Raw genomic sequence first — 27,971 nt, 5'->3', positions numbered from 1 at the left:
CCAAAAGTGGAAAAGTGTGCATGAACTCTGTGTGTGTGTTTGAGGAAACATATTGTGATATCTCTTTAATACAGCATCTTTAAAGGTTATTTGGCCAGAGCTTTCGAGGTCATGTTTACTTGACTTACTGTTTATCAAATTTCACTCTGGGCTGTTCGAGTTGTTCAGTGATTTCTCCATAAAAGCAGATAAACATCATCTAAATGATCTAATCCCCATGCATGTTTGGAACAATGGCGAAGCAAAGAGTATGACATACTCGAGGAACTCTGTGATGTACTTCCTGCTACACTTGGACCACATCCAAGGGTTTGTGTTGTAGTTCAGCGTGGGAGCCATCACGTGTTGCTGAATCTTAACTCCATCCTCCTTACACTTGGTACTGTCATCATGAGGCATGTTAAACCTAGCGGAGAAAACAGAAAAACATGCTCCAGTATCACACAAAATGTCACATTAACACAAAAACTGGGAGGGTTGAAAAAAATGCTTTTCTATACTTTTTCTCATAATAATTCTGTTGGTTGCAGTTTATGAGACACAGATGCACAGGTCAGTAAAACCACTGTTTGGCTGAGATAAATGTAACTAAAGCATTTATCTCAGTATTATGGTGATGAATGCCTCTATAGTGTTTCTGGCAGGGTCTTCAGTGTTTTAATATGTTATGTCTAACCAACATGGACAATACTCCAATTGAAAAATAGTAGATTTTGTGCTCAGTGTATTTCATTTGCTTGACCTTTATTTAGTTATTTATTTAAATACTAATTCTATATTTCAGCTGTCACTGTGTTATTGGATTTGGGAAAACCTGTTCAAAAATAATGCAGAGTGTTTGTACTGTCTGCCTTTGGAGAGTGTGTAAAGACACTAGCACGATATTAAATTACATGACTACTGGCCAATAGATATAGCAGAAAATTTCAGATGTGAAAAGCAGAGCACAGTGAGTATAAGGGAAGCATCCAAGCTCCTGCAGGGTGAACAAATATGATCCCAGCAGGTGGTAGACAGGTACAGCAACACACTGCCCACAGCCCTCCCTTTGACTGCTCAGCCCTCCCACCACAGGTACAGGTACCACATAACACTGGGGCTAAGCGGTCGTCAAGCATGTTGTCATCACCTGATGTGAATAAACACGGGATTCAACAGTGCTACTTTGTGTTTAGTAGTTATGATTTGTTAGAAATGATGAGGGCTATTAAGGTCTGTAACAGTTTCCAGTGTAACAAGCCAAGCCCCTCTCAGCTCTGGTTGGCTCATGACTTTGGTCTATGCAAAGTGAAGGGCAGACAAAATAATGAGAGAAGTGATAAGATACAAGTAAAAGCGTCAGAAATTACTGAGAAAAGAGGAAGGATGGCACAGGTGGTGTGTGGACCACCGGTATGCAAGAGGCATCTGTGGATTCTTAGAAAGACCTTTGAAGCTCTACCAATGTCTCGCTGAAGCCAAAACTTTCACTTAGGAGGAGTGATGACATTACTTGAGGTAAACAATCAGTGGAGACATGCTCTACTTACACGTGGCCAAGTTCATGGGCAATAGTGAACGCAGTGCTGAGTCCATTGTCCTCGCTGATGCTGCAGCTCCTGTAAGGATCACACACTGTGCCCAGCTCTGCAAGTCCTAAATAACAACAGGCTTCAGTCTTCCTCATTACCACCATCATCATTTTCCATCAGAATCATTGTTACCATCAACACATAAAGTAAAAAATTGTTTTTGGTTATAAGTCTATCAACCCATTTATTTTAAAAAAATCCACTCACCTAACGTATCACACTTATCCCTTGCTCTGCAGATGTCCTGCCTGTAGTGAAGGCATAGATAATGGGTCATGATCAATGGCACTAAACAAAAGAAGAACACTTAAACCAACCTTCAGGTCATTCCTCTTATTCAGGTTCATTTTTAAACAGCAATTCCATTCATTTGATCCAAGCCTTTGATGCAACTGATTCACCCGGAATTTCTATCCTTATTATAGTTTATTATTTTTCTTGCACCTGGTGATGAGGATGGCCGTGTCGTGATGGGAATGGTGATTATCGTCCAGGATGTTCTGGCTCTGCTGCCAAATGCAGAAGTTCTTTAAAGTGGTCTGTGCGTTAAATGAAATGACCGGACCATCCTAAGAAACATACAAACAGAAGTAATAATAGGTGCTGATTAATGAGTATGCACATCACATACTTGCTTGTAAGTATGGAGATTAAATCAAATGTAGGATTCTCACCAGCTCGTTGTTTATTATGACTAACTTTACAATCACAATGTTAATCAGGTTGCCAATGCTGGGGTCCTTGTAGATGGAAGAGACCTGAATAAAGGAAACAAAACACAACCTCAAACCTCTGAATGAAAACATTTTGAAGATAGGACTAGTTTTAATTTGTTACGATATTTTCATTAACTTCACCCAGCTGAAATGTGACGGTATATTTTTCTTCTAACTCTATCATGCACTACCTTTCTGCACTTGCAAGCGAGTACTGGGGAATTTGGTTGATTGGAGGATCAAGTTGATAATGGCCTAAGCCCCTGCGGAGAAGGCAGCCTTTGCCAAGAACAGAATATAGGTCATCTCAGCCTCCCCCTGAGGACTGTCGGCCCCAGACGCCTGCGGAAGCTGGTATTTGAAGTGGCCGAGAGTATGCGGTCTATGTGACATACCTGAGCTCATTTTTTTAACATTCATCAAAGCTGTCAGACAGGCTCTCCCTCAAGCTGCCCTCTCTTCCCCCCGGCCGTTTGAAAGTGGTGTTTACCCCTGCCCTAGGCTGCCCTTTTCCCTCCCATGGCCCGCCTCCAAAGGCTGCCTAACTTGCACTACGAACAGCGAAGCAGAACAGGTACATACGTTTAGTGCACCAATGCATGTACACAGCTACACTTTGCTCATGTGTGAGCAGGAATAAAGACTTACACACTTGGAAGCACACTTCCACCTCCACCAAACAATCTCTACTAGCAGCCATGAAGCTATTTGACAGTGCAGAACTTACTATAGACATTAATGTGAGTATGTAGTGCTGTAGGTTGCTGCCATGATGCTCCACCATTTTGCTGTCGGCCACCAGCATGACTTCAACAAAGCGCGGGTAGGAGAGGAAGCGTTTTGATCTCCTGTGAGGTCCTGAGTCACCACTGCTATCATTTGATGGTCTAGCGCTAGCACTGCCGCTCTCTGATCTGAGTAAAGCATTGCTGGCCAAGCGAGAACTCAATGACTCCACGTCACTGAATATACCAGCGCTGACCACCGGGGCTGCATTGGACACAGTGGTCACCCCAGCCGCTGTCCTTCTCTTCAGCTTGTGCCTCTTATGTCTGTGTTTGTGTCCTAGGGAGAAAAAGCAAGAAGGAATGGAGCATGTGTAAATATACAAAGATGTAGGGCTGGTGGGAAATACAATCACTCAGAAAAACAGACAAGGTATAAATCAATGTTTGTCATGAGGATGTGTTTACAATTAAGCTGAAGTTGTCTCAGAATATGGAGATGCATGAGGTGAGTTGGCTGTCTGGAAGTGGGTATTGTTAATATGTGTTGTTGCCTCCTTCTCTCTTTTGTTTATTGTTGCTCAAAGAGTGGGTTGACAAATTAACATGGCCTGGAGGACCTTTTTTTCTTCTCTCCCTCCTCTTTCAGAAGAGGGGAGAGAAGAGGGCAAAGAGTTCAGGCTAGGTAAACCTGGCACTCAGCCATAAAAAAAAATGGAGCACACATACCAAAAGAAGGCAGTCCAAGAAACGGACAGAAAAACTTCTCAACACTGAGAGAAATAAAGTTTGATTTTAATCATGACATGGCAACAAAACTGCTGAAAGCCTGTCTTTTTTTTTTGTTGTTTTCTCAGCACATACAGATCACCCTCTCTGGACCACCAGCAATGCGTCACTGTTTTCTTAGTTTTGATTATTTGACAGGTTTAAGTTGGCATCACTTTGCTATTATACAGTTTACACTGCATGATCACGGCAGTGGGTCTACCCAGCTTTCTTATCAAAGAAGCAGAGGAAGTACAAGAGTCAACAGGAAGTTCAGCCAGTAAACTGAGATGAGATGAGATGATACGAGGGTATACTTCCAAATGATTTTTCCTGTATGGGAGTTGGAAAGCTTCCTCACTACTGTGCTGCAGTTGTAAGTACTGGGCTGCGCAGGCTACCACATGATATGTGAGCTGAGATAGTTTCACATCAATCTTTAACTTTAATTCAATTACACTGTTTAAACAACTACAATTTTCCCAAAAGATTAAAGATTTCTTCATAGTAATTTTTCTATTATTTTAAAGTAAAGAATACGTCTACAAGACGTATGACACATTTTCTTCTTTTTAATCTTTGTCTTTCAAAATCTACATCAATATCAAACACACTCAAAGGCTTTGGTTGTTTTAACCAGATAAGCTACAAATGACTCCACAGTACCACAGTACAATTACTGTAATAGCCCCAAAAGCTCAGCTACTATTACATAATCTGTTCCTGTTATAACTGATAGCGGAGACTTTGGGGTGATGCAATGATTCCGTCTGTGGGAACCAACTTAAAGGTCAACTAACGCATGCACATACAGATGCACACAGAGCAAACTGCCTAGTGAAAATCAACATGTGTCCCAAGTAAACATTCAACCACTTACACGCACATGAACCAACCATCGAGGAGAAGCAGTACTGTGCTGGTTAAAGTAAGAGGACACTGGGTGAGGGTTGACTGGAGCAGACATTCATGTCAGCTGACTGGCTCGAGCACCTCAGTGATGCAGCCTGAATCAACGCTTTTTACAAGCTTATGTGTGGAGGCATCAAGGTTACATTTACATGTAACATACAAGGACTTTGTGCAAATTGCATGCATACGTATCATGTAACACACCCTACCTGAAGTGTCACAAGCTGAGTTCTCCCCAGATGTCTGTTTCTTGGGTGCACTCTTCCTGTAAACAATATGAGGTTTTGTGTGTTCCTCTTCATAATGTTCTCCTTGATAGCTGTGTAGGGGCTCCACAAAATACTCCCCTTCTGGAGACCTGAAAGTGCCAAGCTGGAAAAAGAAAAAAAAAATAATGCATAGCAGTTAGTCTTCATCCATCCATCTATTTTCTGGAAAAGCTTATTCCTTTTTAGGAATCAGCATAAGCAAACAAGGAGAGAACTTGCAAAACCCACACAGACAGGACCAAGGGGAATATATGGTTCAAAGATATATATAGTTAAAAACTATACCTCTCTGATGAAATGTATGTTTTACTTATATTTATGCCAAGCAGCAGTGGAATGTGGCCCATTTACTGCTCATTAGAGAAAATAAGCAATGCTGAGACCCAAGGGCTTTTCTAAAAAGGTGAAATAAGTGAATTTGCATGCATCTAAGAGCTGTGCCCAAAACTGGAGGAAAAGGATAATAGTGAGTCCTGTGATGCCTATCAGGAAAAAACGGTGAGACTGCATGTTTTTGACAAGCATGTTGAAAGCATTACTATACGTATTTAACATGGCACGTTTAGTGTGAATGGCTTATTTGGGGGTCTGCGATGTTCCAGATAAGTTACATGCCAAGCAAAGCACATTTGACTTGTTGCTCATCAGCTCTGGAGAAGCATCATGGCAGCCCTGGGGGCTGATACAAGGTTGGCACAATTATATTTGGCACAAGTCACATTTACAATCCCTGATTAAACAATATGACAAAAATTATCATTAGAAAAACAGAAACATGTCAGATCGACTCCCTGAATGTCTTTCTCATCTTGTGGTTTCTATGTATAAAGTCACTTTTGCTCCACTCCAAATCTCACGCTTCAGCAAGACAGGGAGGAGGGAGGGGGGGGGGGGGGGGGGGGGGGGGTCGTGATGACGTCAGCACCACCCGTACTCCCGCTGTAGCCTGCGTAAAGACGTTACCGACTACCGGGAGACCACAGACAGAGAGAGAGGCATGGAAGTCAGATGTAGTGTTCATAAAACTTGACTCAGTGCAGTGAACTTGGCATCCTTGCAACTCAGCGCAGTTGTTCGCTGTTTGGAGAGGTCTTTAGTCTATGGACGCGCCCCAGAACAGGACCCTGCCACAAATATAAACTTTAACAAGTCATTTGTTTTCAAAAGCAGTTTCTCTTTACTTCGTCCAAAATATCAATAATTTTTTTTTTCTTATTCTACCGTAGGCGGAGTTCTGTAGGCAAACATGTTTAAAAAGTGTAATGTGTGACCGGTTTGCACAATCAATACAAAAAGCAGGTGGCGCGCAAGTTTGCACAATAAAAAAAAAAAAGAAAAGGCAAAGTTAAGGCAGCTTTTCAAGTCTTGTGTAAGCAGTAATGGACCCTACATAGCCCTGGTGGAAAAGTAAAACACCCAGCCGTAAAGTCATCACATGCACGGCTGCTGTAACCGTGCGTAAAAACTCACCAGTCCGGAGCACAAACTGATGACCGCGGCGTGTTCTGCTTGTGCATTTACATGTCCTTTATAGAAGCAGTGCCTTAACTCCGTGTCCTCCTCCTCCTCCACCTCCCCATCTGCTGCAAAATCCGTTATGTTATCTCCTCGGGGTACTCCAAGTATTGTCACAGTGTAGAAAGGTGCGATAAATCCCGAGTCCAGCGTGAGGTTGAGGTGATAGTTCTGTCCGAAAGCAGATATCCTGTAGTGGATATTTGGCGAGGCCCAGTGATCCGTAGTATTCCCGGTGCTCTCGTCCAAACTCCGTCTTTTCCTCTTGAAGTGGACACTGGTGGGAAATTTGTCACCGGCTTCATTCACTCGCACCGGTGTTACTATCTCATAAGCGCCGACCTCCTCTTTTACTGTGGAATAAAGGCAGAATAACAATAATGATGATAATGCAACTAAGGTTTAAGTAGCAATCCAAAAGCATTAGTACAAATCAAAGAGCCCAGGTGTGTTAATTGAAAGATTGTGATTTAGATATCAATGTCTTCTTTCTTGGAAAAAAAAAAGAAAAGAAAAATCAGTTTTAAAAGCATTGCAAGGAAATGATAGCCACTTTATGTATCTAGACAGCGCTGCAAGTCATGTGCTTGGCTGAACTGAAAAGTCATTCATTCTGCGCCCTCCGTGTTAGAAAATAACTCCATGAGGGGAAAATGCGGGGGTTGTCAGAGCGGCATACTTTACCTGTACTTGAATTCAAAGGCAATCTCCCTGTAGATGCGACTACATTCAAGAAATCAGGGAATAGCAGGAACCCCAAGCCCCAGAAGAGCACATGCATGATTGTCCACGTTCAGAGGAGAGCGGCAGCCTGCAGTCCTGTAGTAATACTGTATTCCTCCGGTCACTCCGGGCTTTCCGCCTCCGGTCCGCCTGCCTCATCCAATTCTTATTATCCTCGACTCTTGACTAGATGGTCTCTGGCCGGTGAAATACACTGCTGGGACATGAGCGCTTCGTGGAGTCCCTGGCGAACATGCATACTGCTGCTCAAACAGTCAACTGCGATGGGCTCCGCTGTGCACCAGCTCTCTCTCTCCCCAACTAGGGGCGGGATCAGGCAGGAAAGGTACTACAGTGAAGGGTGCTACAGTGAAGCCACTCCCGTTATATACTGTAGTGACAAGGGTGGTTACTTATGCCTCCTTTGGATGATGTGATATGATCGGTGACTAAGTTAACACTCAATGACTCAATGACCCCCAATGACCATAAAGTGCCTCAAATACCTGACTGTAGTATATAGATGTATGGGATGATTTATTTGCACTGGTATGCAATTTGATATACTTGTCTATTTTCAATAGATTTGGGTTAATAAAGTTTTAGAGGGGTGGGAAGTTTGGTGACCATGACTGTGAGGTGGGGCCCATATAGGAAATGCCTGCCCCGGGGCCAGAAGCGAGATAATCTTAGCATGATTGTATACTTAGAAGTTCATGGGATCACAGAGTGACAAAATGCAAACTGGCAACGCAGCGTAGCCATATACAGTAGTGATCTGAGGTCTTAAGTAGGTGCTGTAAAAGGTATTATGTGGGGATAATGGTAATGGTTTTATGAGCTATACTCTCCTCAGCAGAACAATGCTACAGGCTGTATGGAAGCCTTTGTAGGTGCCTTTGTTATGGGGAGGATCAAAGAGTGGGCTATCCAGTCTGCTTCGTGGCCCCATTCACGCAAACCCCCCAAACACACACACACACACAGCTACAGACAGAATACACAACTTATTCTGTCAACTTTTTCTAACATATTCCAAAGAGGTATACCCAGTAGAACGAGACCAATAAATCATCTGATATTAGCTCACCCAAGATATGTTGGTATCAGTGGTGTGTGAGCTGATAAGTATCAAGAAACTTTGATTCACAAAGACCAGGTCGGAGCTAGCAAAAAAAAAAAAAAAAAAGTTGTTGCCATTAAATGGTTTGTCCAGAGTGCACTGACAGGTTTATGTTTAAACTTAAAAATGTCCCTGTGGAGCACATACTTAGCACAACAAACAAACAAACAAACAAACAAACAAATAAATAATAAGATCCTAATATGGGTTGTGTAAAAACCCCATAATTATCAGATTTGTCAAACACTCAAGTAACAATATCAGTATCAGCTTCAAATATACAGTATTAACATCCATTATAGTACCAGGGCACAAATGAAATATGACTTATTAAACTGAGTAATGTCCTAGAATAATCACAGCTAAATGTCACAGCAGACATTTAGTCATGTCATAGCAGGAAATGCACACGTGCAACTAATACTGTTACCACATATCTTTTCCTATTCAGTGTCTCAGTAAGCGAGGCTAGTGACTGACCGTTCACAATACCTGGACCCTGGAACTGGCTCACCTAAATTAAATGCAGCCATTAATTATTGTTATTAATTGCACCTGTACTTTTCCAGCTATGACATATTAGCCCTAACATGAAGCGGACCCAACTATATGAGCCGTACTTTTACAGAGATAAACTGTTTCAAGATGAGAAACTATTCAATAAAGCAGTGCAGGCTGAAACATCATATTTGATATCTTGTTACAAAATTCTCACAAAAGTACAATAAAAATGCAGATTTCTATTTTAACACTTCAAAGAGCATCATTAAGTGAATGTGGGTGTTTGGTGATAACCAAATATTTTAGCAAAATAACAGCTCTGATGACATTAACTTAACAATGCTAGAAGCTTTGTTGCTATGCTTACTATGGTAGTATGTCATGTTGAAGTTTACCTTACAGACACCGGTGAAATAGTTTTCATCCTTAAAGGCTCTTAAAAGTTAAAGATATTGTTTAAAAAACATAAATCTCTCCTCGGAGACGGCTCAGTCCTGTTTCTCAGCCCGTTCCCCTTGGTTGTAAAACTCAGCACATAGATTTTATTCTGACTGTTAGCAATATAATATTGTCTTTTGGGGTTAGCCATCGTCTTCCAATTCTGCTAAAGCGTTAACCACGTTTGGAAAGATGGGGACAAATATCCACCATGGCAGCTAAACTTGCAGGATAAGGCAGCATAAAAGTCATGAGTGTTAAACTTGACACTAACTTCACAGTTTTGGGTATTGGTTTACTGGAGACAAACGGGTAGCAAATGTTTAGCCAAGCAACAGTTACAGTCAACTTAGACGTGATTCAGATAAATCAAAATATGCTCTGTCTCACTGAGTAAACAAATTTCAGCTTATTTTAACTTATTTGTTACAGAAAGACGAAAATACTAACTCACCAGGGTGTAGGCAGTTTTCCAAGTGATTTATAAGAAGAAAAAACACAAAAAAGCAGGTGTAAAGTCAGAAAAAAAACATGGGCTCACGTTGACAGATCCATGAAATGATTGATTCATATTGACGCAAATACAACTGACGTTAAATCAACGATTTAACGTCAGTTAAGTGCTGCTCAGGAGTGTCGTGGTCAGTGCTGCCACCAGTGGTCGGAAGCTATATTGCAGTATTACACTATGCCCCTACATCAGCAGTGGGCCTACTGGTACACTGCAACTAATTTTACAGTCCTGTAGTTCAGTATAGAGTGGTTCAAACATTTACTCACCACCAATGTACAAACATGTGAACATGCAATTTGCTCAAGCAAAACTGAAGACACATCTTGGATGAGTGGCAAGTGGATAATTAACTCTGGATGGATGTTGTGCTGTCTGAATGAATGACATGGACCTACACAGACATATCTATTGTGTTACACTATAACAGTGCAAGGCAGGTAATGGTAACCACACCGCAGTGGTTTCAAATCTGCCTCCCCACCATCTAAAAAGTGCACGCTGGCATAGTCTGCAAGAAGTAGGTCTGAAAGTACTGCATGAATGAATGGACATAATACTAACACATTAAGAGCGCGCCATGGTGAACACACATTGTGAGTATTATCTTAAGGATAAGATTGGACGTGCTCTCAAACTCACAGTCTGAGAAATGTGAAGAAAACATTGCTCAGAAAAATGTACTGTTCTTAATGATAGTGCGTAGCCAAAACATTCATTTACAACTGACAACTGAGAGGTGGCAAAATTCAGATAAATGTAAAGTTATGACATAGAACACATCCATAATACACTGGTATACATTCTCTGGTGTTCTACAGCAAAAGATTTACTTTTAAGCTTTGTCATTAGGACTTATTATAACAAATTATAAATGATTTTCCTGAAAACAATTTGTTTCAAAAATGGTCTTAAAATCTGTTAGTGATCCCAGAAAAAGAGACTGAAAAGACTGGAACTAAAGGAATTAAATCACATTTTTGCAATGCATAAACATCACCAGCATTTCTGTCCTGAGCTGTACATGATTGGCCTCCATGTCGTCACACAGCTCAGAGCCACATCACTGCAGGCGTCTGTGGATGTTTCCAGACCCACAAGACCTTATGTGGTGATAAATGCTAACAGCTGGCACATGACTTTACAGCTCATTTGCTGTGTACAATCAACATGCAAAGTCATTAAAGAGGCTAACTTGGATTTTGCAGGTGTGCACCTAAAACAAAAGGCTCATATGAAATGACTGCAGCTTCTGAAAAATATAAAGAGTCTATGTCTGCCCTGAAGATCCTTACTGAGCAAAAACAGGTCAAAACATTCTGTCCGCTCTGTCATCATGGTGATGACGTGTGCAGGCCTGTGGTCTTGTAAAGAGTCTTAATCATTTTTCAAAGTGAGCATCATTTCAATAAATTTCACATCAGCTTTTATAATCATGACTTTTTCTGTTCACAAAACCTCATCATTTACCAAACATCCATGGGGCCACCCTGCACTTTGCGGTGGTTAGCACTCATTTTCCCTTATGATGGAACTAATTAGGTATGCTCAGGGGTCACTGAAATGCTAGCATTTGAGATCAGTGGTTGTTATGAATTACATACACTTGAGGTACTCAGAACAGGCCACACAATCACTTAGAAGAACTCCCAAATCTGCTAATGTTTGCACAGGAGCTGGTTTTCTTTTTATGCTCCTCTTGTTATTTGGACACCCTTCCTCCGGGTAGAGCCTCGTCAACACAGGCACAAGTGTGACCCACAAGTGGGCTTGTGGGTCACAAGCCCCTTTAAATACAACCTTTCATTCACAATTAGTCCCTTTTCCCAGAAGTCTCCATAAAACATTTTTACTGCAGATGGGTCACAGGTAAGTAAAAACAGTAGGGAGAAATTACCCCTTGGCTGTGTTTTGATGTGCAGCACCCACAACTTTTAGTGGACCGTTTACTCTTTAATGTGTTGTCATAGTTGCTGTATAGTTGTTACAGGCACCCCTCATTTCAAACTAAGAATAACTATTTCAAGTTTCTCAATGAATGGCCATTTGACTCCATGCAATGCCAACATGTGGCAGTGAGAACGCTTTAAAAAGCTACTTCTCCACCTTAAACTGCGGCGTGTGGCCACGATCTTCAGTGAACTGACCTTTTTCGATGTTTCTCAATGGAGCAGTCACTACAGCCGTGGGTTTGTGTTTGTGTGTGTTCTCATTGGATGGGCATTGAGGTCATCAGAGTCACCCTTCCTGAGCTGTGCGCAGGCAGCATCGTTCAGAGCAGCTATCAGTAGAGTAAACTTCACTTCCTCTCCAGATCAGATCAGGATCCGCCGATAGGGAGCGGAAAGCTTGAATGAAGTAGCCAAGCCTGGCCTGGGATTTCAAAGAGACACACTTTAATTGTGGAGCTTTCAGAATCTCATTTTACTCCATCTCTCCCTCAGCCCCCACCCCAAGACTTTCTTGGACCACTGAACTTGTCCTCATGACAAGGGTATTATCCATGTGCAGTGAGTTGGAAAGGAAGCAAAGTACTGTATTTTTTATAATGTACAGACTATTTAGCCACTTGTTGTACAACACATGATGAAGAGTAAATGATGGACACTATGAGAGGAATGGTAAAATCACTTAAGAGGAAAACTAAAGTAACATATACCTGAAAAAAGAAGTTGCATTTGCATCACACACAAGGGACAACAGAGGGAACTGCTGCTGGCACAGCAGAGAAAGAAAGAAAACTCATCATGTACATTGTGAATGCCATGTGTTTTGCTAAACTATAATACTAACGTAATTTTCATATCTTTTATGAAACTGAAGCTTTTATGCAACCCAAATCTAGGATATTTTTTTTGCAAGAGACATCTTGGCTTGGTATGTCTGATAAAATCCTTGTGATTTCATGTGCACAATTTTGTTCCTGATGTCTGAAATGAAAAACACTTTGCCTAATAATTACCTTAGAGCGTTTGTTCTCTGTGCACAATCAGTTGAACAACAGTTGTCTGCATTTTATTACAGTGCACTGATTAAGATGATTTTGTAACAAAACTCTCAGTCACCACGATGAAGAGGTTTCCTTATCTGTTGCAGATCACTTTGGATGTCTTTGCCTGTACATAATACTTGCCATTGTAACATGTGAGTCCTGCAGCAAATGTTTTCCTGGGAGACAAAGTATGATTTCTGTGGCTGCACACTTATTACGTCTTTCAGCATGGGACCACTTGGACTTGCAGCAGTTGGGTAAACAACCAGAGACACACAGAGGCTCTCTTAAACCTGCAGGCATACGACAACACTTACAGATGGGCACACATGTTCAAACATCAAGCTATGTCACATGCCCTTACTCTTTAAATTGGTGAACCAGACACCAGTCGCTGAGAGCTTTACCAGGGAGGGAGGGCTGGGGGGATGGGCTTTTGGGATGGTCCTGGGCAAGTTTATGTTGGGTGAGAGCAAAGCAAAAACAACGCTCAACATCTGAAGTGCAATTAGGGATTTGGAGGAGCTTTCACAGACCACAAGATAGGGGTCTGGACTCTACCCAAGTAGTACAGCAGCTGTCAGCGGGTCCCAACAAAATCAGAATGCTTCCCAGATTCTCTGGCTCTCTGTGGAATGGCAACAAAAGACTTCATGCCAGAGACCAAATTAATCAGACCCCAGATTGAGGAGAGGAGGAGGAAGAAGTCAACAGAGGTGTAGTGTAGCGTAGCCTGGATACCAGTGTGACATAATATATGCCACACACTGAGGAGACCCAAACTCTTTGGCCTTCTAAATTCCAAAAAAACCCTCAGTGCTTCCACGAACTGCTTTGTTTACAGAGGAGTAGGCTAAGTGAGTCATTCTCCCTTCACCAAACCTTTGTTGAAAGACATGTATTATTTCATAACATGATTATGTTGAGTGCACGTGGTGAAGGGCAGGGGCTGCAGTTGGTGGGGCTGGAGGGTCGAGGGCACTGTTGGGGGCAAAGATAGCTGTGGTGTGTTGGTGTGCGAGCCACCTCTCCCGGACTGACTCACCATTATGAGGATTTTGTGTAGTAGTGATCTTGTTTCCCAGACTCCTGATGTCATCAGTTTGCAGCCTTACCCCGGCCCCAGCACGTTGCCTGATCAGATCACTTGACATCGCGGTCTCAACAGAAGGACAGCATGATGACCTAATCACTCTCAGCTGCAGGAGAAAGTGGGAAAAAAAGTGACACCCCTTAACCACCTGACGTTTTACATGGACACAGCACAGCTGGAGTGATAAACTGACTGTAGTACAAAAGAGGGGAACAAGGGAGTATGAGCTTCCCTCTGAACACACACATTTATTCAAAATTCCTCATTAAATACAACAGGAATGATCCTTGAGTTCTTTTTCTCCAGGTTTCATGCAGTACCAAACATACATGTTGAGTAAGGGCAAGGGTAGTAAAGGCTAGTACAGGCTAACTCACATGAGAACTCACATTAATCCAAAACACATGTGCTTTTTTACCACGTGTTGGTTTTCATGCCTGAACATGTGAAATTCCCCACACGTGAAGGCGAAACTGCCTCTGTACATTAAATTAAATCAAATAAATAAAGAAACAAAGACAGGTGGCAAGATGAAAATAAATATTTAATGTGGAAAAAAAGGCAGTTTTCACTCATGATTTTCCATCCGGAACCCATTATAGCTTATGGAGTGATGCTTGAGCTGAGATCTGTACCACAGTTGCAGTTACATATCTGGGATCTTTACATTCTCCACCCACACATCACTGTACTGTAAGACCTGTTTCTCCTCTGCTCCATCTACCCCTTTGTCATATTGTTTAGTGTTCTGGGTCAAGGACTCTATTTTGCGGCTGTCAGGGCTTGTAGAATAGGCTGGCCCAGGTCCTGCTGGCAGGGACACTGTGTAAATGGGTCGTCTGGGACCAAGAGGAGCCAGCGAGCTCACTATAGCTGACAGGCGCACAGCAGTGTGCACCAGGACCCCAGCTGGATGTCAGGGCGAAATCTTTACCACAGGGAAGGCCTGCAGTAACACAAAAGTTGTTTAAATGAAAGCAGCAAAAAATGTTTTTTTTTCCTATATATTTCAGTAGGATCTGACTGTGTCTGTAGCAGCAGACAGAAATCCTCTATTATCAAGCGGGCTGTGATATACAGTCACTGAGATGCATGCTTATTCTAGGAGACGGAGCGTTTAACTAATATTGAGGTCACTCACGCTGTGTGGCTGCAACGACTGGAAAAACGACTTCAAAAGTGTCACCTGGAATATTTCCATTGCTGTGAGAGAAGCCAAATAGAGGGTTGTGTTTCATTGGTTAGGGTTCACTGTCTGTCTCAATCTAATCTTTCAGAAGCTACTTAGGATTATCACCTAACAAAGAAATTATTTTTCACCAAATCTGATTTTATGAATCAATAATCGTATTATGGTTTTAACACAGCAGGGTGAATGGCACCGAGTAATGTCTGTGACGGCTTTGACTGACAGCTTACAGTATGTGCTGTGGAAAGCCCAAAATATGTTTATACACACAAGCCTCGGGGCTGCATCACAGCATACACTGCTTTAATGCAACAGAAATGAATTCAAACGTATCAAAGTATGACTTAGACTCTTTGAAGTAATTACCTATTCTGATTAAAAAATGTTAAGAATGAGAAGTTACACAGATTACACAGGACAGTTTAAAAACTCTATGTAAACACTTTTAAACTATTCAGATGGAATAGATTTTTTGTTTGGAGAAGATTGGTGCAGTTCATGTGCTGTTTGCAACCCAGAGAACATGGAACAGATTAACTGTTTTTCACAATATGGAAGAACCACAGGAACCTTGTTCTAAAACTCTAAACAATACAATATGGCATAGGCTATACTATAATTATGAAAACCATCAAAATGCTTAACAAAACACAGAAAGCATTTCATGTATATAACAATCAAGCAATGCAGCCTTTTAAATGCAGGCTGTTTTATTTCCACATAAAGGGAAATAAAAAGCGATTTGATGTTAGCTTTTTCTGGCCTCTTCTTATGGACTCCATAAGCAGATCCTTGTATGAGTCACCTCCATAATCATTTCAGGCTTTTCTGAAAACTGAGTGTGAAGCACTGCATAGTTATCTTTGTGCAACTAATATGTCCAGTATGCTGGATTTAGACAGATAGATTGATAGATATGCAACATATATATCCAAAAACAACATTAAATATACATAAAAACATAGAGTATGCAGTATACAACATACTGTACCTCAGAAACAGCATTCAGAATGTACAAAGGTGTGTACACATGCTTGTACAGCAGTGTGTTCACCTGTCACAGAGGTGTAGTAGGAATGATTTCCTAAAATGATCTTTGTGGCAGAGGAGCTGAATAAGTCTGTTAGAAGACAAGCTCCTCTGTCTCTGCAGGGTGCCGTGGAGAGGCTGGGATGGACTGTCCATGATGGAGAGCAGTTTGTTCACCTCCTGCTCCTCACTGACTCACACCTCACCAGGTTCTGACCAGTGAATCGTCCTGGACTTTGTGAATGCATTTATCAATCCTGCAGGCATCTCTGGCAAAGATGCTGTTTCCTGAAGACACACCACTAAGCTATAACTGAAACCAGTCACTAGGGGCTCTTCAGCTGGTCACCATTTAGATATCAGTTAAGTAACAAACTGTATCTTGTCATCACATGGCCTTCTAATTTATAACTCAATTTAATAGTTACAAACTTTTCTGAAAATATGAACTCTGCAGATTCTTGCTGCTCCATGAAAGTCTGTATTCTGTCAGTCTCACAGTGGATACATGACAATTGCTGTGATTGCACTTGCCATCAGCCCATCAAATCATTTTAATATGACAGCTGGACAAGTCCTGCTTTGGATTTGATGAGCCTGTCTGCCTTGAGATGTGGTCTGACTTTGTGACTTTAAGTGCCAGCTTTAAAACCTCACCAGCTGGTTGTGATTTTTTAAATTATTTATTAGAAATCAACCACTTTAACCTACATTTGTTTTTTATTCTGTGCTGGAACACAAATTTGTTGAGGACTTGAAATATATTAGCTTGCTGATTTTGGAGCAATGTCAGTAAACTCTATACAGACACAGAGGTGTCAGAACATTAGGGGAAACCATGACAGATTTCTCTGTAGCTGTGCTCGTGCACTTTTTTTTATGTATTGAATTTCCATCTTCATTTCATTTTGTTTCCAAATTCTGCATTCCCCATTGCCACCCTGAATGCAGTCAGAAATGTCAAGCCCAACAATACTGGAAACAGTTCTCAGAGTTTTCAGTCAGTTGTTTGTGTGGTAAGACAACAGAAAAAGATTTGACTGCGTGTGGACAGATCACACCTGGCCGAAGGATGAGCTGATGTGATTCCCGATGACATGAATCTGGACATTTTTTATTTTCTAGTTGTAGCTTTTCATTCTGCATTTATGCTTCTGTTGGACAGTCCAGCAATGATATCCTCTAAGTCAGCAGTGAATTCAATCACTATTTTTCTAGACAAGAAACTCCAGAAGAGAAATGATAAACAAACATAAGCCCCTATAGATGCCATAGCATTAACTTTGTGCTGAAAATACTGTTGTGATAAGAGAAATGTGTCATGGGTCTTTGGCTGTTCAAACCATACTGTGTGTCTTCGTCTGTGTACGTTTTCTGTTTAGGAATGGATGGCTTCAGAGGTACAGGAAATATCCCATGTCAGATGACTAGGATTCCTTTAGATTACATCCCCAGGAAATAGTCATTCCTCAGAAAGATACAAAAGTTAAGGCACCAGTTTATGAAGGAAATTGGGTAAGGTAGACTGGAGAGCTCAGCTGTAAGCTTGTAGGGATGAAATATAAGAAGTAACTGATGTATTTGAAATAACACAGCCATATTTAAAGTCAGCACACTTGTCCGATGAAACCTTTGCATTTGTGCCCTTTTTGATATGGCGTGTGTAGTTCTGCTGTCCATGCAGTTTCAGAAAAATGTCCAGGCTCAGTCAGTGATATCTCTGGAGTTTCATGCTTCATGCTTCTTATTACACAAGCCTGCAGACACACGGGGGAAGAAAAGCAGAAGAGATCAGCTTTGCTCACACTTGCTATTCTCCACTCTTTCTGCCATGTTTTTCACATTTACTCCCACTTGGGTCACCCTGAGGTTCAATTTCCATCCAGTGTAAGTGTTGGCATCCCACAGCTGAGGTCACATCATCACCCATTAGTTAAGAGTTTGTTCTCGCCTTTTTGAGTCACCCGTGGGACGTTAATTCTCTGTCACACCTCTGGTTAATTGTTTGGATGGTAATCTAACCTGAGTCACGGTGTTGTCGTAAAATACCTCTTGTTTTTGTAGTGGTCCACTAGAGTATAATCAAATCCAGACATTCTGAAATAGTGTGATTTGCCCTTTGACTCACACACATATTCACACACAATATATACTTCTAACCTTTGTTTTTGAGCAAGAAACGAAGCATCTTCGTCCAGCTCACTGTCCAGCTGTGCCTCAGATTACAACATGGCAGACATTAAAAGAAGACCAGAATTATATTAAGGCTCCTAGTGCTCTCTAATGAATAAAATGCCTCAAAAACAAGCATAACATAACACCTGCTGTTTTGGAGGTGTGGAGGAGTCAAAGCAGTAGTGCGCCAAAATGGTGGAAAAACTCATCACACCCCTCTCTTGTGGCACCTCATTGTTAATCACATCCTTTCAGGTCAGAGTTGGAAAACAGCTGTACAAGAATGTTTTAATATTACAGGAATGCCAACTTTGACACAAAAACAATGCTAAAAGTTAAAAGCAGCATGTGATTCTACTGAGTTGTAGTGGAGGCAGAAAGCAGCATTGTTGCCTGTGTAGGAGGAACAGGGCTCTGTTTTTGACATCAGTCAGTAGAAGAGTGAAAATTTGTATAAGCAACGTACATCCCTCGTCTGCAAATATAACCACCATGTGAAAATTAAAGTTTTGACCCCTCCAAAGAGGGGGCAGTATCACAATAGTAGTCACATAAAAGTAGTTAAATATGGACTGGCTTTTAATCAGTGTAGAATGACAAGTCAGCTCTTTGTACAGCTGGGTTTTCGCAATGTCTCTCGCTCAGTGAAAGAAACAACTGGACTGGGTTGCTGGCAAGAACATGAGCAGCGAATTTGAGCCTACACAAATTCACTGCTCACAGAAGACAAATCACAGACAATTTAATGTGGAACCCTCTGAGAACAGAGGCGTTTCTACCATAAGATGTCCATACAGCCACAAGTTGGGAGAAGTAAGGTGCTGACAGAAGCAAGTTCACAAGTGAGATAAAATAAATTTGCTAGGTGAAAGATCAAGATACTCTGCCGTCCTTCAAAAGCCACTGTCCAAATGGTCTTGGATTGGAATTTTATGTGGAAGCCTGTCGGGGACTATGTTAAAATCATAATTAGATTTCAAACAGCTTTTCCATTTCCATTTTAATGCCCACACAAGTATGTGAAAGTGAAAATGCATACTGGGCTGAAGTTTACATCATCATTTTAAAATGCTCCCCTATAGGCTTCCACAGTTTGATGTTTAAAGTGATGCTGTATTAGATAGGGGTTGCCTAAACTCTGATGGCCTCTGGGACCTGCTCCCAAATAGTGTGTGTGTTCCATTTCTGAACAGGGTTTTTTTTTTTCTAAACCTGTAACCTCACAAAATAATTAGCTAATAAAATGCTAAGTAACACTATGATTGGATTATTAACTAGTTAGCCAAGCATGCTAATGTTACCAGCCTATGTTACAGTAGACAAAAACGCTCTTTGATCCATTCCTTACATTTTTGGGGGGTTTTTTGTGTTCAGTTTTGGAAAGGTTGAAAAAAGACACAAACTCTTTGCACACAGAATATTGCTCTTGGAAGAGTCCGACAAACATCAGTTCAAGGAATACAAAGTTTAGTTACTTCCAACCTATGGTTACTAAGCGTTAAAAGCAACTGAACAAATGTTCAGTTGACACCATGGATGTATTAAGAGAGTTGGATTTGGCATCACCACTCAACCTTTGTCCCAGTGGCCACTCACAGTACTGCAAGATATCTGTAAAACGGATAAACAAGGTAAACAAGGTATAACAAGGTTTATATTTGTAAAAAGCCATTTTTATGTGCATGACATTATTCCAGTGTAAAGTATACAGACCAAGAAGGAGCAGACCAGGCCAGTGGATGAAATGCTACTCCAGATGTAGTGTATCACACAATGTGGATGCTGGAAAACTGTTCTGGCTGATGCACTCAGCAAGCAACTTTAATTTGTGTGCATTTCTTCAGTCTGGCATCAATTTCTTATTCTACATTCATGATTCACAGTAAAATGGCAATCATTTATGGTGATTAGCATCTGAAACAGCTTTAATACATCTATCATCTGTGGCAGTTTAACATTGTTTTGTTATTGGAATAATGTTTGCCAGAAAAAAAACGAACAACAAATATTCATGTTTTATTTCCTGTAATTTCCCATCAATTATAGAAGAAGGTGACTCAGTTAGGCACACAGAGTGTTTTTCCTTCTCCTTCACATGTCGGTTTCTGTTCTGCTCTCTCCTCTGCTTGCTTGCAGTCTGTTGGACATCCTGCTGACACTATTTTAGCCCCTTTCACAAGGGTGTGCTGACCGCAGCCTGCCTTTGTAGTTTGTATACTAAATGCACAGCAGAGAGGGATCCCTTTTGGGCCCGTGGTTTCCTGAAACAAGCCATCTGCAACTGCTCCACTCTCTACATGGCCTGAGGAAAGAGGACAGGCACAAATAAAGTGGATTCATATACTGTACGGACCTCAACAAAGAATTCATTCATTTGGTTGTCCTGCTGTGGACAGAATTACTTCGACCCATAAAACCTTTTTATGGGTTCCACTCATGGCACTTAGCATCTCTTTTTGAGTCCTTCCTCTCGAAATCAAGGTCTTTTTTTTTCAGAAAGCTAAGGAAAAGGGATGATCAAGATCAGCTCTCAGGTTTCAGCTGTGTTCTCTTTTTTCCTCTTTCCTTCCTTTCTTATTCTTTAATGATCTCTGTCAGTTAACCTAATGACCCATCTTTAGTATGATGGGGAGTCATGGGCGTTGGTGCTGAGGGAATATGATGAGTGTTTAATCTCCAGGAAGCTTCAGGAACAGCCCTGTCTTTTTTACGTATGATTATCAAAGTTTCAGTAGCTCACTGATGAGCTGCAGGACAATAGTCAACGAGGGTGTTCCTAATCTTCACTTCAGATACTGAGTGTGCTCTGGGAAGCTTCAATTTGTGATGAGAAGGGAAGAGGAAAGAATGAAAGTGGAAGGAAGGGAGAGAGTAGAACATGGGAAAAAGAGCGGAAATCCTGTTTGGCAGGACAAGTGCCATTTCTCTCCAGAGATTTCAAATGCAATAGGAATCATTAAGAAAGTGTGAGTCCCATGTTAAAAGCATCTTTCTAAGCAGCAACAACATATGTCGAAATCTTTCTTTTACTTTCGTCTGGAATGGTGGACAGTAGATACTGCTCAACAATAAGCACCAAATATAAAGGTTGACCTCTGCAAACAGTAATGCATGCTGTACAGAAAATGACATTAGTTAAAGTTTCATCCAGCTGTGTGACTGGCTCGAGTAGAAGCCTCGGGCAAATGCAGTTTACATATATGCTTTACTGTGGCTCTTACTCCCATTATTTTTAATCCACGGCTATAAACTTGAAAACATTTCAGAATGTAAAAGTATGTTAATATAAGGGGACGGATATCATGTTCGGTGTGTTAAACGAGAGCCCCGCAAAAAATGGTATAAAATGTACATAATGTGGAGGGTAAGGGGCATCTCTTTGATTCACTGCCCTGCGAGTGTATCACACATCAAAGTACTAATTTCTTTGAGCTTCAGCTGCCGTGTTTGTTCAAACGAAAATACTTTCCAGTCCATTCATAAAAGTTTTGTGGTAGTTATGAAAGAGCAGGCAGCTATTAACTGACAATTAACAGAGGCCGGAGAACAATAAGAACTGACAGATGACCTCAAAACAAAAGGACACTGGTCAAGTCAACTTGTCTGCAGACCTCAGGCCATTCTTTTAGGTAACAATCACAATCATTTCAACAACTCCCTGAATCCAACAGCCTCACTATTTGTTCATTTAAAAAAAAACGAAAAACAAAACACAGAATAGAAACCTGAACCTTGAATCCAACATAACAAACCCTGTCATTTTGTAGTGTTCACATTGAGAATTTCATCCAAACCACAACAAAACATTTAAAGCTCACGAAAAGGCTTCACTGAGTATAACTGCATGATGTTACAGCCAAATTCCTTCAGCACTGTTGAAATCAGGGTGTATTTCAATAAAGCTAGCATATAATTGTAACATATTAAAATGGCAGAGGCATAAACATGTCATCCCTTGTTCCAGAGTTGGCTTTACAAAAAGCCCCTTTCATAAAAAAAAGCATTATATTTGATTATTTCTGATTTGCTTGCCAAGTCAGGGGGGTCTGAAAGGGACTTGAGCTGTTGGGGGAGACACTGCTGTTCGGCATCAGTATCAAAACACACTCTAACTGACTGGACAATGTCCTATAAAGACCTCATAAAGTGCACTTCAGAATTATTCATTGACAATTATAAAATAGTTGCAATTCATAGCTGAATAGAAAACAGTGGATTACACAAAACAGGAGATCGAGTACTGATGCACAGCCTTATTGCAGCTTTTCCCCTCTCACCAATGTATACAAACTTCACTTCATACACCCCACAGTGCTGAAATGGCTGCACAGGGACTTTGCATTCAAATGAACAACAGATGAACCCAATTACATCATTCCCATCTCATTAGATTAAAGCTTTTAACCTGATGATTCCTTCAGTTTTTGTTTTTATCTGACAGGGCAGCCTCTCAGTGCCCTGCAGGGCTTAGGGCAGTTATAAGGCAGCCCAACACCCTCCCCTAAGATTACCCAGCTTGCCATGCTTCCCCTCAGACATGAGTCAATTAAATCAGCTGTAACGGGTTTATTATGATGTTTTTTCTCATGTTTTGTTCTTGCCTCTGTATTTATTCAGAAAATCTGTTCGAGTTTTGCGGCAGGAGGACGGAGCAACACTTGTGTATCGTGACACTGGTGTTGCCACAGATAATTCTCTAATTACAGTTTTCAGATGTTCATTTAAGGGCTCTTTCACAAATTTGTTTTCCCACATTTTCTGATTGAATGTCTCTGGGAATTCTATGGAGTAGCCGTATGTTTTCAGTCTGTCTCTGTTGGAATTATTTCACTGTGGTTTTCACACAGAAACAGACGAAATTATTCAAAAGTGTCTTATTAATGCCTTTACAGTTTTTTGTCATCATTTTACATATAATTTTTTTAGCCTGTAACAACATAATAACTGAGATCTAACGTTGCAAGTATGAAGTCCATCATTATGTTTAAACGGTAAAGTGAAAATGAGCATTGCCAGATGAAACCACACATCTCATACTCATGTTATTGTGTGCTGCAATGACATCAGAGCAGCAGACCAAGTATTTTCCATACAGGTTTGCATGTGAGGCTGCAGATACTGACATCAGTCTCCTTTTCTTTTTCTGTCTGGTTGTAATAAAATTGCTGAAATCAAGTCAGCAGTGCCCTCTGAACCTGTGGCATCTGTTTTAGATGCTGAGATAGGCACAGTCATGCTCTCCATGCTTTGATGATGTTAACAATATATGACATGTATTTCTCTTTGCCAGTTTTAAAGGAGAGTTTGCACAGACAATGATAGAGAAAAGAATCATTTTTATTTTATTATGTTATTGTGCCAAAATGGAAAATCAAGACAATTTCAGATCAGATATAATCGCTCAGAGATTCATAAAATGAGCTTCAGAGTTTAATTTCACTGCAAATTTGTCCTTCGTAGTGCCAATCCATCCTGCTGGATCTTGTCCGCATGAGTTTTTCAGCAGGCAGCCATTTCCAGTGTTTTAATCAGTGTTTATAAGAGAGTCTGCCTGACCCTGATATGGGTTGGATGTGGTAGCCCAGGGGAGCAGGGACCGGCACCCTCCCATCCTGCCCACTGAATGAAAATCAAATGGGAGATTACATCTTCAAACACAACCAAGTATCATACTACTATGTACTCAAATCTTGAAGCCAGAGGAACTCTGTATACTCACCATATCCTTTCACAGGAATCATCACCCACAGCCCCCCCACCGCAACACCATCCCCAGCCCGCCCCCTTGCCTCTTGGCAGGAGTGACGGCACTGCCGGTGAACAAATCGTTTCCAGCTCAGGTCACATTTGGGATGTTTAATCTGAGGGAAGTCCAGATGTGCTCCACAAAGAAAAAAAAAAAAAAACCCCACAAGCAAATAGCTCCTCTTATGAGTATCATGATCTTCTTGGGAGAATCTCTGAAAAGCAATGTCTTTTTCTCTGTGAGCAAAGAGGCTGCAAACTTTCTTCTCCTCCTTCTTCTTCTTCTTCTCATTATTATTATTATTATTATTATTAGGTTCCTTGGCTGATTATGAACACCTCCTTGCATTAACAACTCAGAGTCTGTAAAAACATGCAGAACAAGATTCAGTACAACTTGGACAACTGAACAAAAGTGTGCAAACATGTGACAAGAAAGTCTTACCAGAGGGTCACACACTGTTGTTTCACAGATTTTTTTTTTCATGGAGTTAACCCTTGGTACCCTTACATCTGTATCTGTATTTGGTTCAACTGTCCTTGATCTTTTTTTTTTTTTTTCACTTTTGCAGAAAGTCCTATAAAAAGGCAAAATAAATTTTGTCAGGCAAGCACAAAAATAAACCATCCTTCTATCTCCCAGTGTGGCTAATAAAGTCAGAGTTTGACTTGCTTTTTAATCTTCAAAGGGCCAGAATGTTAATCTCTACTAATAATATGATTTGGTGTGTTGTCATTCTCAGAGGGATAGTGTGTCTGTGTGTGTGTGGGAGGGGAGTGTGTGTGTGTCTGTGAGAGAGAGAGAGAGAGAGAGAGAGAGAGAGAGAGAGAGAGAGAGAGAGAGAGAGAGAGAGACACAATAATATAAATGTTCCAATGGCAGTGTTTCTAAGAAACCTCTGAACGGACCTGAGATGAGCTCATGAGTGGAGAAGAGCTAAGCCATATGGTGCGTCACACTAAAACAAGACATTATGGAAACACAGCTATCCAGGATTTAGAGTACCCAAGAGAACTCAACAGGCTGTGCCACTGCAGAACGACGTGAATACACAGTGAGGTCCAAAAGTTGAAAGCAGTCTCAGATTTTGGACCCCACTGTATATGTTTGCATACACCCCATATTACAGATGTGTACGCGTGCACACACTCGAGAAAAGAGGCATTGGTATTTTGCTCAAAGCTCTGCAGCCTCACTTGGATTCTGTGAACCACTCTCTCAGTCTGGTCTAGAGTCTTAGTCTTGTTTTGTGATTGGTTTCTGTTTCTTTCTCACATGCTCAGAAACCTCTTTAATCACTGAACAGGTATAACTACCTTACTACTTATGATGTCCGGTATTGTTGGAACCTGGAACCGGTACCGACAGCGCAGTGTCCACAGCACTATTATTGTGGGCAGAGTAAAGGGCACTCTTCACAACAACAGGCTCCACCTGACTGATAATGCCACTAGTAACTGTGAATTTATTTGTAGGTTTTTTCCTCTATAGGTAAAAGAATTGAAAACCCTCTCTTTAGTCTCTTTATAAAAATATGTTTTGCACTCACTCCTCTGCTTGGACTCCCACTGACATGCAGGGGAAGCTCTATGGGAAACGGAATCTGCAACAAAACCATAAGTTTGTGCAATCCTCTACCGACTGACATACAACAGTAGGATTTACTGTCCACTAACAGTACTTATTTACTGTGAATTTTTAGATTTATTTCGAGATTGAAGATTGATGACGGCTTATTGCTTGTTTGTCTGAAACTGTTTATATGCAACTGCCTTCTTGTCTTCCACTGTTTTGGACCTTAGAAAAGTTAATGTGCCCTAAAGTTAGGGTTACTGTACATTTGTAAATACAATAAATAAGATAAGTTGACAAGGAAAGGAAGAAAAGAAGGGCGGAAAAAGGAAGGATGTCAAGCAGGATGCAATTAAAGAAAATAGGAGGGAGACCATGCAGGGAAAATAAAGAAAATAATTTCATCCCACTGGTCTTTAGAAAGAAAACAATGCTGGATATGTGGGATGTCATAGAATTCATCATCGGTCTGGGGCTGACTCCACAGAAAGGATTCGTCTACACCAGCAACGGAGGAAACATGCATGACATTTTTTGTGTCAAGACATTTCAGATTTCTATCAGGAACGATGTCAGCAGTGCAAGCTTAATTCTTTTGAGAACAAGACTAACAAACTTATAGGGAAGTATAATGCTATTTCTGTGAGTGACTGGACAGTGATTTGTTCAAAATGATAGTGAAGAATAGGTGATGAATGAGCAGGTGTGCAGGTGTTCCTAACAAAGTGCTCGGTGAGTGTGTAGAAGCAAAGACTTCAAATAAACTCAACACTGGTAAAGAAATGTTATTTTTCTGCTTACTTCCCATCATTCTATCATTTCAGCCATTCCTACAATACCCAGAAATGTATTGTAAAGGCTGCATGTTGAGATGATGCTACCTGTGTTAACTCCTGCAGGCCGTAGCAGAGCTGGGAGTGTCTGCATACTTGTCAACAAAGACATGATTTTTTTTTTTTTTTATAGCATTCTGTGGCTTTACATTGAGCTGTGTGGAAAGTGTGAGAAACATTTGTAAGAGAAGGCAGAAACACTCTGATTTGCATCAGACTTGTGTCAGATTATGTGTTGTGCCACCACTAAATACCCACAAAAGCAAAGAAAGCACAGAAAATAAAGTTTGACAACCATGTACAAAAACATCTTGAGGTTTCAGAAACACTTAGTAGTGGTACTCAGCCTCTGCTGAACTGCTATTGATGGTCTTGGTTAAACACAGAATTGTTGTCTTGTTTTTCCCCAAATGATTGAACAGATTTTCATGTCCTAAATAGTCAGAGTTCCCCTTTAATTGTTGAAGCAATAAAGGTTATACAAACTGTAGCTGACATGTTGTTCTCACTGTTCTCACAAGAAAAGAGCATTCGTTCAAACACTTAAAAAGACCACTGCTTGCTTTTTGTCTGGAAACCAATCTCTTGTGGTCATGTGAATAATGATTGTAATGCCATGATCAGACCACATGACATATTTGCCCTTTGAGATGGTCACTGTCATAAAATCTTAAGTTCTTGCCGTGAGGAGTTGTTGTAGAAACATGGCATACTACATGCCGGATGATAATTACCAATTACAATGAAATTATATTACATTCAAGTGACAAAGCCTTCTAGCAATGGTAGGAATCATGACTAGAGATCGCCGGTTGTATGTGTCTTTTTGGAAGACACGGTCAAACAACTTATTTTGTTGTTTTGGTATGAGCACAGGTGACAACAGGAACACAACTTCATCTTAGTCACAAGTGTTGGTCTCCACTGCAACACAAGATGAAATGTGTTTCCACAGCCCAAACATTTAACTGCTGTAAGCTGATCATTCACCAGTTTATTCTCATCGTCTGTCTGCTAATGAACAAGACTGATGGCTAAAATGTTCTGTGATTCAAATATTACACAAAAGTCAGCTCTGATTTTCATAATGAGGATGTGTGTGCACTGCTCGCAAACACTCCCACACACACACAAACACACAGACACACACACACACTGTGGACCACATTAACGCTTTTGCCAATAATGCTGTGGTTTTAGCAGTAGTGCTCAGTGTTATCAATGAATCCTTGAGAAGTTATGGAATAGACTAAATAGTCTAGTTTTGTTTGATATACACTTCTTCTCCTTTTCCTGTTTCCCTTCCATTTGATATGTCTAGTCAATGGCCTCACGGCCAGGTGGATGATCAAACCACATTGTAACATTCATCTCTGCATCTGCTCTCATTTATGAACCTCCCCAACTCCCCCACACAATTTTAAGTGATGTTACTTGAAAATATCACACACTGTATATAGTAGTATACAGCTCTGGTAACAGTTCACTGAAAGACTGAAGTTTGAGGATGTAACCTAATCTTAAACACAGGGCACAAAAACCAGAAATTACAAAACAGACAGTCTTGGAA

At 40.9% G+C, this 27,971-nt stretch overlaps 1 protein-coding gene across 1 annotated transcript in view; it reads right to left on the bottom strand.

Moving 5' to 3' along the window:
• LOC121179077 (A disintegrin and metalloproteinase with thrombospondin motifs 9-like) overlaps window positions 1–7,321 on the bottom strand; it is a 39,978-nt gene extending 32,657 nt beyond the window's left edge. The window contains exons 1-9 of the mRNA XM_041033681.1: window positions 7,161–7,321; window positions 6,432–6,829; window positions 4,902–5,064; window positions 3,015–3,352; window positions 2,246–2,329; window positions 2,016–2,140; window positions 1,779–1,819; window positions 1,530–1,635; window positions 260–406 (exon numbers count right to left, since the gene is read on the bottom strand). Coding sequence (XP_040889615.1) covers window positions 260–406; window positions 1,530–1,635; window positions 1,779–1,819; window positions 2,016–2,140; window positions 2,246–2,329; window positions 3,015–3,352; window positions 4,902–5,064; window positions 6,432–6,829; window positions 7,161–7,257 — 1,499 coding nt within the window. The 5' untranslated portion in view covers window positions 7,258–7,321. The remainder of the gene's footprint in view (window positions 1–259; window positions 407–1,529; window positions 1,636–1,778; window positions 1,820–2,015; window positions 2,141–2,245; window positions 2,330–3,014; window positions 3,353–4,901; window positions 5,065–6,431; window positions 6,830–7,160) is intronic.
• Between the last annotated feature and the right edge of the window lie 20,650 nt (window positions 7,322–27,971).

Source organism: Toxotes jaculatrix, chromosome 3, assembly GCF_017976425.1.
Source record: "Toxotes jaculatrix isolate fToxJac2 chromosome 3, fToxJac2.pri, whole genome shotgun sequence".
In the NCBI taxonomy this organism is placed as follows: Eukaryota; Metazoa; Chordata; class Actinopteri; family Toxotidae; genus Toxotes; species Toxotes jaculatrix.
This window is presented reverse-complemented; position numbering and strand designations above follow the sequence as displayed.